Source organism: Fukomys damarensis, unplaced genomic scaffold (genome assembly GCF_012274545.1).
Source record: "Fukomys damarensis isolate Sample0158 unplaced genomic scaffold, DMR_v1.0_HiC HiC_scaffold_16, whole genome shotgun sequence".
Lineage (NCBI taxonomy): Eukaryota > Metazoa > Chordata > Mammalia > Rodentia > Bathyergidae > Fukomys > Fukomys damarensis.
In genome coordinates this window covers 49,576,748-49,593,218 of record NW_022900928.1, presented here as the reverse complement: position 1 = coordinate 49,593,218, position 16,471 = coordinate 49,576,748, and the positions used below count along the sequence as shown (strand labels likewise).

General features: G+C 35.1%; 2 protein-coding genes across 2 annotated transcripts in view; one reads left to right on the top strand and one right to left on the bottom strand.

Moving 5' to 3' along the window:
- The window catches only part of Cntn5 (contactin 5), a 1,105,367-nt gene that overhangs the window by 380,671 nt on the left and 708,225 nt on the right, over positions 1–16,471 (bottom strand). The window lies entirely within an intron of this gene.
- Positions 600–8,797, top strand: LOC104874832 (zona pellucida sperm-binding protein 3-like). The gene is given in 4 exon segments (XM_010642087.2): positions 600–780; positions 783–1,485; positions 1,487–1,601; positions 8,684–8,797. Coding segments are annotated over 4 exon segments (1,113 nt in total).

The following is a 16,471-nucleotide window of genomic DNA, read 5'->3' as shown; positions in this document are numbered from 1 at the left end:
ACCTATTTGTTAAGGGAACAATCTGAGAGGAAGAGATAAGTCATAAATATGGATGCACACAAATACCAGCAAACACAATTATATAAAACAAGTATTAGTATTTTTTTCTTTCCCTTTAGGAAAAAAAAGAAACAAAGCTTTTGCAAATAAGGAGGGCTGGAAGGGCGGAAGGGTGGAAGGGAAGGAAGGGGAATGGGAAAAAATAAGAACTAAGATATCACGTACAGGTACAAATTCCCAGTGGTGAATGTAATCATAATGTATACCTAAGATATACCAATAAAGTTAATTAAAAAATTAATGGACATGAAAAATCAAATAAGCATTAATAACAACACGGAATCGCAGCTGAACAAATATCAGAACTTATGAACAAATGGACTTAGTAGATGCCTACAGTGTTCCACCCCATATTAGAATACACATTCTTCTCCTCTGCACATGGGACATTCTCTAAAATAGACCACACACTAGCTCACAGAACAAGCTTAAACAAATGCAAATACATTGAATTTATCCCATGTATATTATTAGACCATAGTGCCATGAAATGGGAAACCAATGGCAAAATAAACTCAAAAAGAGCTTCCCTTTTGGGCATGGGGAAGCTTGTCCAGCCTGCTGACCTCACCGTGGCCCCTGAAGGCTGCCACCCCTTGGTAACCACAGGCATGGATGATGTCGTGGTCAATTTCGAGACCGGGGTGCACGAATGTGGCAGCAGCGTGCAGATGACAAATGATGCCCTGGGACACAGAACCTTCCTGTTCCACACGCTCAGACTGTGGGAAACCTGTCCATCTTGAGGACCAATCATGCAGAAGTTCCCATCGAGTGTTGCTACCCCAGACATCGCAACACGAGAAGCCAGGCGCCCTTCAGGACCACAGTGCCCTCAAAGAAGCTGGCTTTCTCCCTGTGCTTGATGTGGGAGACATGGAGCGCCGAGATGTCTGCCACCTTCCACCGGGGCGAGGCGGCCCACCTGCAAGCCGAGGTCCATATCGGCAGCCACCTGCCCCTGAAGCTCTTCGTGGACCACTGTGTGGCCACACCGACACCAGACCAGGACGTGTCCCCTGGTTACACCATTGTGGACTTCCATGGCTGCCTCTTGGCCTGGCTGTCTGATGGCTCTTCTCCATTCCATGCCCCAGTCCCAGGCCAGACGTTCTGGTTCATGGTGGATGTGTTTTACTTCACTAACGACTCCAGAAACATGATATACATCACCTGTCATCTGAAGGTTACTCCAGCTAACCCAGAGCAACTGAACAAAGCCTGCTCTTTCAACAAGTCTTCCAATAGCTGGTCCCCAGTAGAAGGCATTGAGGACACCTATAAGTGCTGTGACAAGGGAGACTGTGGTGGTTCAGGCTATGCCAGGAGACAGCTCCCTGGTGTGAGCCAGGGGTTCAGATCCACTTCACGGAACCAGAAGCACAAGCACATAACAGAAGAAGCAGACATCACCACGGGACTATGGTCTGGGCTTGGGCCTGGCTGCAGTGGAGCTCCTGACCCTGGCTGTGGTCATGAGTCTTTCCAGGTGGTGCCACACTGCTTCCCACCCTTTGTCCCTTTCCCAGAAAAATGAGAAAGCCAACCCCCCCCCAAAAGAGTGTAAGTAAGGTTCAAATTATATAATTGATAGTGTGAAATAGTAAGAAAAGGGCTAAAGGAGCAGGGGAAGTGGGAAGGGCAGGGGAAAGGAAAGAAGCGAAAATAAAAAATATGAGAAATGGAAACAAAGTCTTTGTAAATAGTGGGGGGTGGAGGGTGCGAAGGGCCGGCAGGGGTATGGGGAAAAAATACGAACTAAGTTACATCATGTGAAGGTACAAGATCCCAATGATGAATGTAACTGTATTGTTACAATACAGTATCAATACATTTAAATAAAAAAATACATAAACACACTGGAATTAAATAAAACCCTCTTGAATAACCATTAGGTATTAGATAAAATTAAAGAAATTAGACAATAATTAGACTGTTTCTACAATTAAATAATAGTGCCAATACAACATACCAGGACTGATGGGATTCAACGAAAGCAGTGCTATGAGGGAAATATATAGTAGTAAATTCTCATATCAGTAAAACAGCTCATATAAGCAACCTAATGATGAATTTCAAACTGTTAGAAAAAGAAGAGATAGTTGAGTCCAAAGCTAATAAAAGGGAGAAAATTATTAAAATCAGAAGAGAATTAGATATAATTGAGATTAAGAAATCAATACAAAGAATCAATGAATTGAAGAGTTGATTCTTTGAAAGATTAAATTAACAAATCTTTAGCCAACTTTATCAATAGAAGGAAAGAAAAGACTCAAATCCATTCACTTATGAATGAAAAGGGTGAAATCATAATAGATCCTGCAGCAATCCAGAAGATTATTAATACCTATCTTTATCTATAAAAAATTGGAATAGATGGTCCTTATCTCAGTCTCATAAAAGCTGTGACAAACCAACAGCCAATGTCATACTAAATGGACAAAAAGTAAAAGCTTTCACTACAAAATCAAGAACAAGACAAGGATTTCCACTATCACCACTCTTATTCAATGTAGTTCTAGAAATATTAGTCAGATCAGTTTGATAGAAGAACAAAAAGTAAAAAGAAGGACAGAAAAAGAAGTTAAATTATCATTATTTGTGGATGATATGATAGTCTACACAGAAGGCTCCAAAAATTCCATGAAAAGACTTCTAGATTTAATAACCAAATTCAGTACTGTAGCTGAATACAAAGTCAACACTCAAAATTCAATAGGATTCCTGTATCCAAATAACAAACTCACTCCAAGAGAAATTAAAGAAACTACACCTTTCATAGTAGCATCCAAATAAAATGAAATGCTTAGCAATCACTCTAACAAAGGAAATCAAAGACCTTTATACTGAAAACTACAGTACTCTGAAAAAAAATAAAAAAGGATATCAGAAAACAGAAAGAGTAATGCTCTGACAGAAAGAAAGAAAAACTTGAGACATTTCAAAGTAAATGGACACACCTCCCTACCATACTCCTAAGTGAAATAAATTAGACACACACTTTTAAATATCACATTGCTTCTCTTGTGTTAGAAACCAAAAGGGTAAATAAGGACCAAAATATGTAACAGACATTAGGAAATAGGAAAAAATGTTCAAATGGAAGGGGAACAAGGGAGAGGGAAAGGATGGAAAGGAAAAGAACAAAATGAATATAAAGAAAGAAATGGAACAAAGCTTTTGTAAATATAAAGGGAAAGAGAGGCTGAAGAGGGGAGGGAATTGGGGTAAAAGGTAGAATTAAGATATATTATGTACATTTCCCATGGTGAATGTGCTTAGCATGCGTATCTAAAATGTACCAATGAAATTAATTTAAAAAGAATCCCTTTTTAAGGGATTCCAATTAACAAATGCAAAATAAATGAAAGAATCATATTACAATTTTTCAATTCCAGAGTACTAACAGATGTACATTGTCTACTAAAAGGGGAGAAACTAGACACTGTCAATTTACTGGAAAAGTACAAAAGCGAATCTCATCAAACCTCTGGATCTAGATGCCAGTTTGTGGGAAAGATAGAGATTTAGAAACATTGTGAATTGTACCAAGAGTGTTCAATCAGAAATATCCAAATCGCTTCTCGGCTTTTTGGCTAAGATCAAGTGTAGAAATATCCAAATCAATAATGTTGAAAACTTGCATTGTTAAATGAATTGTAAGAGAAGGAAATGGATAGGGAAAGACCCATGGGTAAACAGGAACTAAAATGAAGTGTTAGTTTGTATTATACTTGATAAGGGTAAAAATAGAATAAACATAAAAATGACAGCTTATTATCAAAATAGGCTATTGGGATTGGCCACCATTGCTCACTAACATATGGTTTATCAGCCATAATTCTTATTTTAGATAGTTTATAATAATTTTTAATGTTATGTATGTAATTATTTATATGTGGGCAATGTTAAGACATGCTAAAAGGAAATAGATATAAAAATAAAGATAAAAATCTTTAAATTGAATATTTTGAGAAACTGGTATAAATTATATATAATGTCCACTTTGCATTTATACTTATTCAGTTCTCAAACTACTTACTAGTGGAAGGTTATAACCAAAAACTTTTATTCTACTATAAAGCCCAGTACCTATGAGTCACTCCACAATGAAGTCATCTGCTACTAATTTACATATTTCTTCTTCAATATACTGGTAGATAGGTAGGCCTTTTTTCTTTTTGCTTTCTATTATTTTGTTGTTGTTACCTTCCACTCTGATATATTTTTATTTAAGCTTGTCTAGCAGACTGCATCCTCAAGGCATTTGGGAAGAAATTTCCTTCCAAACAGGTGTTTAATATTTTAATATTCTAGGTCATGCTTTGTTTTATGTATTTTCATTAAATGATGTGCCTTTAGAGCTGGAACAGAATTTTCTAACTCAAACACACTCTGTAGTGGTTTTATTGAAAATAAAAATAATGTAGATAAATTCAGTCACCAAGCATATTTAGATTAGAGCAGAGAAACAAAAGCTAAGAAGTATGTTTGTCCTTATTCTCTAGGCTATTTCTGTATTGTTTTATTTTTATTGGTTTATACTAGGCAGGAGTGAAGGAAAAGGTAGGGGAAATAAAAAGGATCAATATGAAGAGTGTGTATGTACAAAGGCGCCGTGGTGAATTTATTTTTTATGTGTTGCAATACTAATAAAACAGGAGAAAATAAATCAAAGGAATCACTAAAATCATCCTATTTTCCTTTGGTGTTCATTTTATATGCACTTGTTTTTGTTTGTTTGTTTCTTTAGCACGAATGCATATAAAATTTAGTCAGTTTAACATATTTCTATACCCTGAAATTTCTCTCTTGTTCTATAGCAGTGGTGGTGAACCTATGGCCCACATGCCGCGGCTGGTTGTTAGTCATCACTGGACGTTCTAAAGGGTTTGCTATCATTGTATCACAGTTTCTTCGAGAACTTGAGCTCAGTACATAAAATTTACAGATCATATCCTTTATTCTCTCAAAGGGTCAACCACAGAAATGACACATAATTATTAAAGAATGTTGTACGATCTTTTAATCTTTCATTTTTAAGGTTGGTCTGAGCAATTATTAGTAAATTGATGCTTGCAAAAAATTAGATATAAAACTGAACTTTGGTCTCTTCCAGGTGATCCATGCTTGCTCTACTAGTTACCTCAGATCATGAAGATTGCCACTGACCATTAAAAACCCAGTGCACTTCAAATATTTTTACTTACAGATTATATGTTAATGTTATGACAATGAAAAGTCTGAGAAATCATAAAATATAATAAAGTCAATGAATTTCTTCCAATCATCAATGAGGTTAATGCTTAATTTTCTGTTTTTATACTTTAAAAAGGGGGGCATGGTGAAGGTTATCATGAATTCACTGCCTTTTTTTGCCTACAACAATTTTCAGTTTGTCCACAATTACAAAGAAAACCTGGGAAAATGTTGGCTTGAAAGAAAAACTCAATTTTCCGACCTAGAGATCTATGTCCCAATACTGGGTAGTAGAATGTTTACTTTTAAAAAAAGCCAGTGATTTAAAATTTTAGTTTGATTGGCTTCCATAGTAAAGAAAGAAAGAAATTTGATATATAATCAGTACAAGCATACTTTAGTATTGAAAGCATATGAATGATATTAGTATTATGCATGCATTGACTATTGTAACTCAACTGTTTTCACGCTATTGTTCAGATTTTATCCTTATTGTCCAACACTGGTTGAGGGGCTCTGCTGGCATGAGGAGTATAAGGAATGTAAGACCGCAGTGGTAATACTTATTTAAATACGATTGTACTGAATTCAATGTGGCTAAATGGAGGAGGAGTCATGTCCGAGAGTCTCAGAGAAATCAACTAAAAACCATCTTCCCTTAGAAAGATTTATCTCCCACAACAGAATTATGAACCTGGTGATTAAATGATTGTACATTTTTGCTATGTGTTTTGAAAAATCCCAATTTTCTCCTTGGTACATTTGTACAAAAATGTATTTACAGAGCATTTCAACATGTTTGTTTTTCTTCTTCCCAGATACAGGCACGGCATATATTCCCATTCACAAGGCTGCTTATCATGCTATCCCCAGTACCACTGGCAAAAGCACGTATTAGTGCACCTACCACTGAGAACTATGTCTTCCAATTAGGTGTCATGGTAGGGGGCAGGGTAAATCAGAATTTCTATTTCCAGATAGCATCCTTAAGCTAACAGTGGTACTCAATATATTGCATCACAAAGGAGGCTAAAATTGCTTGAAACTCTCTGGAAAATTTTAATTGCGACATTTTAAAATAGATCCCTAAGGGAGGAGTTACCCTTTTCTAATCATCTTTGCCACATAAATCTAAATTTAATACCTAAAATGCAGAAGCAAACTGAACAGAGAAAAAACCTATGAAAATCAACATGTCACAGATAAAGTTTTATTCTGATTGATCTAAGATCAATTAATTATATATTATCAAGTCTTCACATTTTGTCCTGCTTTGAAGCTGCAGCTGTTGATTTTGGTGTTCTGGTGTGTAAAGAAATTAATAAAATCTCACCTGTGTATTCACAATGAATATTATTCTTAGAAAATGACTAAGATTACAGTTTGTGAAGTAGATAACAGTTTCTGTAAGATGTTGATGATTAAGAGGTATTACCTATGTCCTGTAAAATTCTTATATAAGGAATGTAAGTGTAAGATCATCCCAATGTATCATTCCTAAAAAGGAATATATCTCAGAGTCCTTCTTCTAAGAAATATAAACCTTTAAACTTTATTAATATTTACTTACTAGCTGATTTCTATACCAAAAAGGATAAGATATTTGAAATAATTCAGGATTGAAGTCATAGACAAAACTCAACAATTTACAAATTCTCAGAGTTTCAGTTTCCTCTACGTAACCCATATGAAATTAGACGTCACTGAATTTATAGGTATGAAAATGTATTCAAAAATACTGTACAGATATTAAAGGCTTAAACCTCACAAAAATATATGGAGAAGATAACTCTGTTAAATTTCCTTGAAAATCAATGTATTGCTAGGTAAACTGTATCTTTGAAAACATTAATTTTAAGAAATTGATTAACAAAGTATGTGGAGCTCAAGCGGATCCTAAAGGGTTACTGACAATCACAAGGACCTAGCTCTCAAAGCGCACCTTAGTTGGTCTGTACTCACTGCAATCACTTATTGGAATTTTAAAATTGCTTCTAGTTCTTTTCTTTGTCTTCCATCCTTTATATTGCTGTCAGACTAATGTTCTTAAAACAAGGTTTCATTTTATCTTTTATCTAAAATTCACAAGTGCCCACCTCTTCCCTTGTTTCTCTGTTGAAGTATAAACTGGATATCATACACCAGCCAAAAATCTCATTTTTCCTGACTTTATCTCTGTGACCCCTCAGCATAAACTCTGATATGTGCCAATCTGATCTTCCTTCCCTACTTACATATGGTGCTTACACTGTTCTCCATTTGTTCATCATAATTTTTAAAGTGCATAAAAATTCTACTCTTCATTGTACAGGAACTTGGAATTATCTTATTCTAGAGCCTGTTTAACTATATGAATATTCTGCAAAATGCAGCAAAGATTTGGAAGTCAGAGACATAAGTTTAAATCTCATTTCCATAGTTGTCAACAAGGTAAACCTTGGCAAGCTGAAACCTATTTATCTTTCTCAACATGAGATCAGGGCTCCTTACCTTTAAAAATTGTTTTGAAAATTCATACAAACATTGCATAAAAAGCACTAAGCCTAGGAACTAGCACATAATGCCTTCTCAATAAATTTTGGCCTTTGCTCTGGATATTATTAGTAGTTATTGCTAGATATTTTTTCTGATATTATACTGGATTGTCTGATTGTCTTATAAACAACACTAGCTGTGTGTTATCACCTGTACACCATGACTGCTACATATCGAATGTTTTACTATCTTTCGTGTAATAGACAACATCATTCAGAGTTTTCCACGTCTGAGTCCTGGAATTTGTGAGTATGCTAATTTGTAAGAGGAAGATCTAAAGGGCACATTTAAATTAGAATGCCAATCAAGATATTCTACTGGATTATTCAGGTGGCCCAATGGAATTATAAGGATCCTAAAAAATAGAAGAGGGAGGCACAAGGTTCAAGGAAAGGGATGTGATAGCAGCAGAGTCAGAGAGTTTCTGTACTGTTTACTTTGAAAATGGAGGAAAGAATCGGGATCTAAGAAATGTAGATGCCCTGTTAAAAAAAAAACTGGAAAATATCAAAGAAATGACTACCTCTAGAGTCTACAAAGAGGTCAACACCTTGATTATAGCTCAGGGAGACTGTATTGGACTAACCAAAAGAACTCTAAGATAGTAAATTTGTGCTGCTTAAGCCACTGTGTAGTAATCTACAATAACAGCAAAAGAAACCAGTACAATCCAGTTCATGATAACACCCAGAAAAATGCTAGCAAACAGTAATATTCAATAAATATGTGTTTATTTATATAACCAGAATTATTCTGTTCCCTTGTGTTAAGTGAGAAAAGAGAAGACAGAGTGCATAGGATCAGAGAACAATTTCTTTCTGCAGCTCATAGAACTACAAATCAATGATCCTGACTATGATTTATATAACATGTTCATTGCTCTTTAAAGACAAAATTATTTGAAAGCCCACAGCATTGGAATGCCCCCGATCAAGGCTGGTGTCCCATGTTCATTTTGAAATACATGTACGACCATTTAAGTTTGGAGCTTTCTTCAGTATAGTTTATGACATTTACCTAAAATGCTAAAATTCTCCAACAATTTGACCAATTTCAAGTATTCTATGCATCCCTGTACTCCCAAGGAATCACGTGTCTTTACACAGAAGTTGGAGGGGGTGATGGGCCAGGGTGGTAAGAACTGTTTGTAATGTGATTCCTGAGGTCGAGACATTCACAAAGAGGGAGATCCCCAGCTGGTGAGGCACGGTCAGCTTTGGGATCCACGGGGGGGAGCCTGCAGGTGCTGGCCCCTGTGAGACTTCCCCGCCAAATGGCCACAGCAGCAAATACACATTCTCAAGTCTTGAGTCTGATTTATACAAGAATGGAGCAGGTTTTTCTCTTTTTACCACTAGTTCTTAGACGTCAGCACCAATAGTGGTGCCGAATCACAAAATACACATGTCATGAACAAATACCCAACCATTCTAAACTAAGTCCACTAGGCGTGGCAGGCACCCTGAGTACGAAGAAGACTTTAAGCAGAGACAATGAAATTGAATGTGGACTTCTTTTAATTCTGTTTCCCAGCAGCAAGCTATAATAAAAATGTTTTTCTTATGAAGCTTATTATTAATTAAAATCTTATATATTAGGTACCTAATAAAGTACCAAGTACAATGTAGATAATTAATTCAAGAAAAACATTGAAGTGGAATAAATCCTAATAACCTAAAAGAAAAAAAATAAAAAGATTCCTTTTGTACCCTTAGAAAAAGTTCAAAAGGAATTATTTGTGTCATTTCTGCAAATTCATTGACTGGCTTGGGAAAAAGGATAGTTTATTGGTTTTCTATACTCAGAAGTACACTTAAGAGCAAGATAATTCATGACTAACCATGTGGAAAACACCCAAATAGTCTGCAAAGGCACATTACTTATTACAAATTATATCATCAGAACATTCCAGAAGCTGGAGTGCTCACCCTCATGTGTCCTTGGATGTTGCTAATGGATAGCATTAACTGAGCTATGACAGGATAGTACAGAAGTTAGCAGCCAATTCTCAAGACATCCTATTTTGAGATACTTATATTTTTTCTATGATATGGTACAGGAAGAACAAAACAAAAACACTTGGATCCATATGGCTAGTGTCTTAAATCATCAAAAAATAATTAATGAAATTGAAACTAAAGTCGGCTACAACTGCATATTAGCTCAGATTTAATGAGTTGTAGAAAATGCAATAAATTAAGCAAATCACACATTTCTATTAATTAATGGGCTGTAAAAACTTGTAGGTGACTTGGGCAAATAACAAATTCTTTTTTAGATTTCAGAAAGAATGTTTTCATAATCATAAGACAAATAGAATTTTTAACTAATTTTATCTAAAAATTGTGGTACTTTTAATTTAAAAACAGCTTATTTTTATGCTTACCAATTATCTATGTTAAATTATATTTGAATATTTAAATCCTTTTTCAGGTACCTAGCACTTTTGTTAATCTGATAGACCTTTTTTTGGTTTTGGTTTTGTATCAGGGATCAAACTCAGGACCTTGCACTTGTGAGACAGGTACAGTGCCACTGAACTAAATCCCTGGCCCATCTGATAGACATTTATTATATCCCAATAAGTGTTGTTTACTTTTAAGAATTCAAGCCAGGATGTGAGGCACAAGCCTATAATCCAAGCACTATGACAGGCTGAGGCAGGAGGATGACAAGTTAGAGTACAGCGTAGGCAACCTAATGACCTAATGAGATCCTGTCTTTGCAAAAAAAAAAAAAAAAATTAAAAACAGCTGAGGATGTAGCTCCATGCAAAGGCTATAAACCTAGTACCATATAAAAAAGAATCATTCTGTAGTGATCTTTCAAACATTGATAAGTATAGTGGTGACATAAGAATATTTTCGGTATAAAAAATGCTATAAAAATCAACATATGTTGCTACTAAAGCCACAGCACTAAAATACACTACACTAAAGCATGGGGAAGAGAAGGTTAGAGAAAGGATGTGAGAGTAATCATGTTATTTGAAGCAAACCTTGAGTGAATTGATAGTCTTCAAGAAAAAATGATGGAAGCTTCTTACTATAGTTTTGGATACAAGACAGATATAATGCTTGCTATAGCAAAAATAGGTAACTGATTCCTCTTCCTGTTAATGCTATTTACTTGTGAATTTATGTATGCCTACTCTATCCTAATTGTTGTATTAAAGTTTCACGGATACTACTGCAAAGTTTGAAGCACTATATGTCACTGGTGACAAACAAGAACTGTGCTATATTAGAACACTTTCACATATACATTTGAATCCTTATAAAAAGAAAATATTTGACTGCCTTTAATTGATTTATTGATGCACTTCCAAATTCCTGAAAATTCTGTGGCAATTACTGTCACTATGACGCCTATCAAAGGAAAATAAGTTAATTCTTAAAATAAACTTGGGAGTTCAGAGAAGGACTCTTCAGGAAAATGATAGTAGAGCTGAGATGTGACAGTGTGAGTGAAAGACACCCGTGAAAATTCAGGAGATGAGCACTCCAGGCAGGAGGGAGAACAAACCCTAACTGGGCCAATGGTTTGGTGTACACAGGGAAAGATGTTGAATAGCTGGAGCATAGTACGAGGTGGAGGCCAGAGTAAAAGGAAAGGACACAGATCACGTTAGCATAGAGAGAGTGGTGGGATGCTCAGTGTCAAAATAACAGGAGGGTGGGACAGAGCGAGGAGCAGGATAGAAGAAACAAAATCAAGAGTAATAAGGGAGACAAGGCAGCATCTCTTTAATCGCAACTGTTTACTGCCTAGTAGGACAGATGCATTTCTTTCTCTAATAAAAGACATGAATCAATTGTTTAAATAACTACAATATACTGAAGATTAATAATGTTAGCATAGGTATACTATTTTATTGTTTCCAGAATCAACCATGTGCCAAGTTTTGTTTGGGGTACTGAATACACACACATGCCATCAGTAAGCAAAACAAATACCCATGCTTCATGGAGATGAAGAAGCAGATTTATGTATTTTTCTTCATGTATTACTTGTGAGATCAATGTAAATACCATCTCTTATTTTACATCTGAGAAAACAATCTACTCAGGATTTTCCTGCGAGGAGCTTGTATTTGAGTCAAGTCACATAACCTTGGTGCAAATAATTAGTCAGTACAGTGATGTCGAGGTCAAATCCTTCAGAGAGAATCGGGAAACACTATGGGAAACACAGCATGCGTTGTATAATGTGAGAGAGAATCAGGCTGTGGGTAGCATTAGAAATAAGAAAGTGGCCTAGGTATTTCTATTTGGGAAGAGGCAAAGAGTGGAAAGATACCACAGATTGGCTGCAGTCAATAATAGATGTGCTTCCGAAGCATGAGATGCTGTCTTGAAGTACAGGTTGCATCTAAATGTGGAAGTCTCTATTTTATCTAGCAGCAGGTTAAGTGTTTCTATTTCAATATTTGGGCGCTTGATTCATTTTGATTTTACTTTGGTATATTGCGATAGATATGGTTTTAGTTTCAATGTCCTGCATGTGGGAAAACTGGCTTTTCCACCATCTTTTTTAAAATAAAACAATTAAATCTTAATGCAAGTTCTTTTTTTTAATACTATGGACCAAGATTCTATGAAAACTGTACTCATGAGTATGTATAAACTTTTAAGATTCTACCAACTCCCCACAATAATTGTAATTATTCTATACTGAAAACATGTACTAACATTTTTTTTTAAATTTGCAAACCTTTATTTTTTCACAGTATTCAGTGGAGTAGGATCAGTTTTGCAGAAGGGAATCGTAATACGAAGGTTTAGGAATACAATGGATGGGGAGAGACGGACGGATTTGACAGAACCATTCAGAAAGTTATTATCTAGTAGAGTAAAATGCTCAGTAAAGGCTTCAACTAGGTGCTTGCACATTGTTAAGGAAAGTAAGGATGTCTAAAAATTACTTGAGAAATGATTGTTTCTATAGAATAAAAAGGAACAGTGAGGGATCACCCAGATTTTCTTGTCTTTGTTATGATTTACAAGAGAAATTTGGAAGTCAGATAGACTTAGAAAAGGAGGATAAACAAGAACTGTGGTACCAAAGGAGATAGTGAATAAACATTCCACTAGAAATTAGAAAAAAGTTATGAAAACATAGGTTTATGAAATATGGATTTATATTCCATAAAAATAATAGATACAAATGTGCTTTTTAAAAATAAAATGGAGTATTACTCAGCCCTAAAGAATGAGAAATTAGAGATATTTATAAATAAATGGATGTACATTGAGGATATACTCTTACTTAAATGAAACAAAAAAGGACACGTGTGTAACTACTGAATGGTTTCTCTGGTGTGAGAAACCAAAAGTGGAAATGAGGATTAAAATGAAAAACTGATAACGTGAAATAGAAAGAAAAGGTACTAAGGGGTAGGGGAAGTTGGATGGGTAGGCGAAAGGAAAGAAGGGAAAGGAAAAGTAAATGACATACGAAATATATGGAGCCAAAGCTTTTCAAAATAGAAAGGGGTGGAGAGGTTGAAGGGAGGGCAGGTGAATGGGGAAAATAAGAACCAAGATACACCCTGTAAAGGTACAAGTTCTCAATGATGAATGTAAATTTATTGTATACCTAAAATGTACCAATAAAGGAATATAAGAGAAAATAATGAGAACTTTGTAAGTTTACAAGTTTATACAAGGGAAATAGAGAAGGTGGAATGAAAACACAAAAGGAGGAAGGGAGAGGCAAGAGAGATTACAGAGAGACAGGGAAGGAAATTCCCCAAGGTGAAAATACTTATTCATGATAGAAAAGAACAACAGAGAAAGAAACAAGGAAACTAGAATCGGGGTACTTTGGAGGAATGACCCTAGGCAATATGGTACATAAGAGTAAACCCTCAGCTGGGTATGCTAACGTGCATGCACCCATATCTGTGCATATATATGCGCAAACATAGGCACCATATTTACGTATGTGCACAGTATATAAACACCATACATACAGCACACACATGCAGTACATACACATAAATACAGACTTATAATCACAGCTATGGCTACTTGGGAGAGACTAAGGGAGGAGCAATATGAACTCAAGGCCAACCTGGGCAACTTGGCAAGATGTCTGTCCAATAAAAACAGAGTAAATCCTCTCAAGCCAACATAGCACACAGAGTAAAAGCGAATGTAAGTATGAAAGAACCTTGGAGACCTGCGCTCCGTCAAGAGGAATGTTAGGGCAGTTTAGTGGTAACACTGTCGAGTGAATGCTTTCTCTCTATATAAAGACACAATTTTGGGTCACTAGGGATTTTAGTGTCTCACGTGAGATAAAAGACAATTTCTAGTTTCTTTGTCATCACATGAACATATAATTTAGATAGATGGCTCCTCCACATTAAAAGGAATTATCATCCTATGTCTTCAGCAATAACTGCTAAATTTAAATATGGTCAAAACACTCTGATGTTGCTAAAACTTGTTTGTAAAAGGAAGAGAAAAAGCCAGAAGAATATAAAAATATTCATACACTTTCCTCACGAATATTAAAAGTATTTTGAAATAGTTTTTTTACCCAAATATGGGATTTACTTAACGTACCTTCTGAATTTCTCATATTATTGCCAACACTGACCCTTTACTTAACTTTTAAAGAAGTACATTTTTAGGGGCTGGGGATTTAGCTCAGCAGTTTGGTGGCCTGCCTTGTAAGCACAAGGACCTGAGTTCATTCCCCGGTACTAAAAAAAAAGAAGTACATTTTTGTTTCCAATGTCTCACTACACAGTCTTTGCCTGTATACTGACTTCTAGTTTACTCTTCTAAGGGGAGTGCTGTCTTTATATTCAATTGTGCTCGCTTAGTTGACACATGCAGTTTTTTTATACTTGTTCCCTGAAAATAAATTGGCTGAATTTGATATGGTTCACCACCTGTCACACTTGAAAATCTCTGCATGGCTTTCCATGACTATCCTATATACTTTCTCCATTTCCAACTATTTTAGTTCTCATAGTCCTCATATTTCTAAGGAGAGCAAATTCTGCATTTTCCCAAATTTATCATTATATTAATCTCTATTTCAATGGAAGAAAAGCGATTATTTTCTGGTTTGCCCTTTATTGGTAGAGACCATAAAGCATAAATAGTATCTCAAGCATCACAAAAAAACCATAGCACATATAACCCTTACTTTTGTCTTAAGCTAATGCTGATTCCTAATTTTAATTAGGATTAATATTTATACTGAAGCAGACTATCTAGGGCTTGTGTGTGTATGCGTGTGTGTGTGTGATAAAAGACAGTTTAGTGCAATACATACACATATTCCCACGTCAATCTCTTAGAACTTATCATCATTAAAGTAAATGTAATCACGAGGTCATATGCCTTTATTATGCCACTGAGAAAAATCAGTTCACTGAAATCTGAGGTGAAAATTTTTCTAATGAGCTATACTCTGTTCAAGAGTAGAATGCCTAGTGAACTGCTTTTCTTAAAAAAAAAACTCGAATTCTCTCTCTAGCCTTATGTTTTTATTTTTGTAAAACAGGAATTCACTTTTTGCAAAGTTGTCTATGATTAATAATTAATGAGTAATATTTCTAAACTTAGTGATAAAATGCATTTTAGCTGAATTTTAAAAGAAATAGAAAAGTTCGACTTTAGTACAGGGTTCATTAAAATATACATTGTTTTTATCTTCCTTCTCCCTGTGGTGTGAAGTTGTAAATCTCAAAATGAGATAAGGTGAAAAATCTGGTAATGAAGGAACATAATTCCATTTTATACCTTTACAGAAAGCTGAGAATTTGTGTACATGCCACAGTTTCAATAGACCCTGGGTAAGGACACAGATTTCTAGTTCAAAAAGACCATGTACAAATGTATGTGTTATTAAATTTGATTTGTCTTCATGTAGTTGTCATGCTGAAATGTATTTGCCAACACCAAAAATACCTTGTCAAGATGATACAGAGGTTTCATGGTTGTAAAAGTAAACAATACTAGGTAGACAGTGAATATTTACATTTATCTTTCCATGCTAATTTTAGATCCGTATTTATAATGCCATCCAGGTAATAAGGATACTACATACAATTATATTAACATTAAGAATTTTATATTACCAGTACTTCCAAAATGTGGATACTCAGATCATAAAGTTTAGATTGCATTAAATCTTGGTCTCTAAATGTTAATTCTGAAAGTAGAGAAACACTTTTACTATTACTGTTTAACTAATTTCAGTTTATGCTCACAACACTAATAGTAGCTATAAGTTTTAGACCGTAGAAAAGTTTTATGTCATACAGGATGCATAGATATCCCTAAGTTCTCAAGCAACATCTTCTAAATTGAATATAATTACAACAAGCTGAGCCATGTTTATTCTGTGAGGTAGAACCCAGTAAGTTTCATCACTGAAGCCTTCATAATTTCAATATAATACTTGATTTAGGTTTGAGTAATACAATTATTGAATCTTCAATTATTAAATACTCAATTATGTTTATTTTATCTTTTAGAAGCTAGGGAACATTAATAAAACTAATATGATATCCTCAACATACTAAATTATTAGTATTTTTTTCCTTTTTTTTTGTATATCGGTACATTCTAAGTATACAGTACAATTACCTTCATTGCTGGGATCTTGTACCTTTACATGACAGGTCTTGGTTCTCATTTTTTTCCCTTGTCCC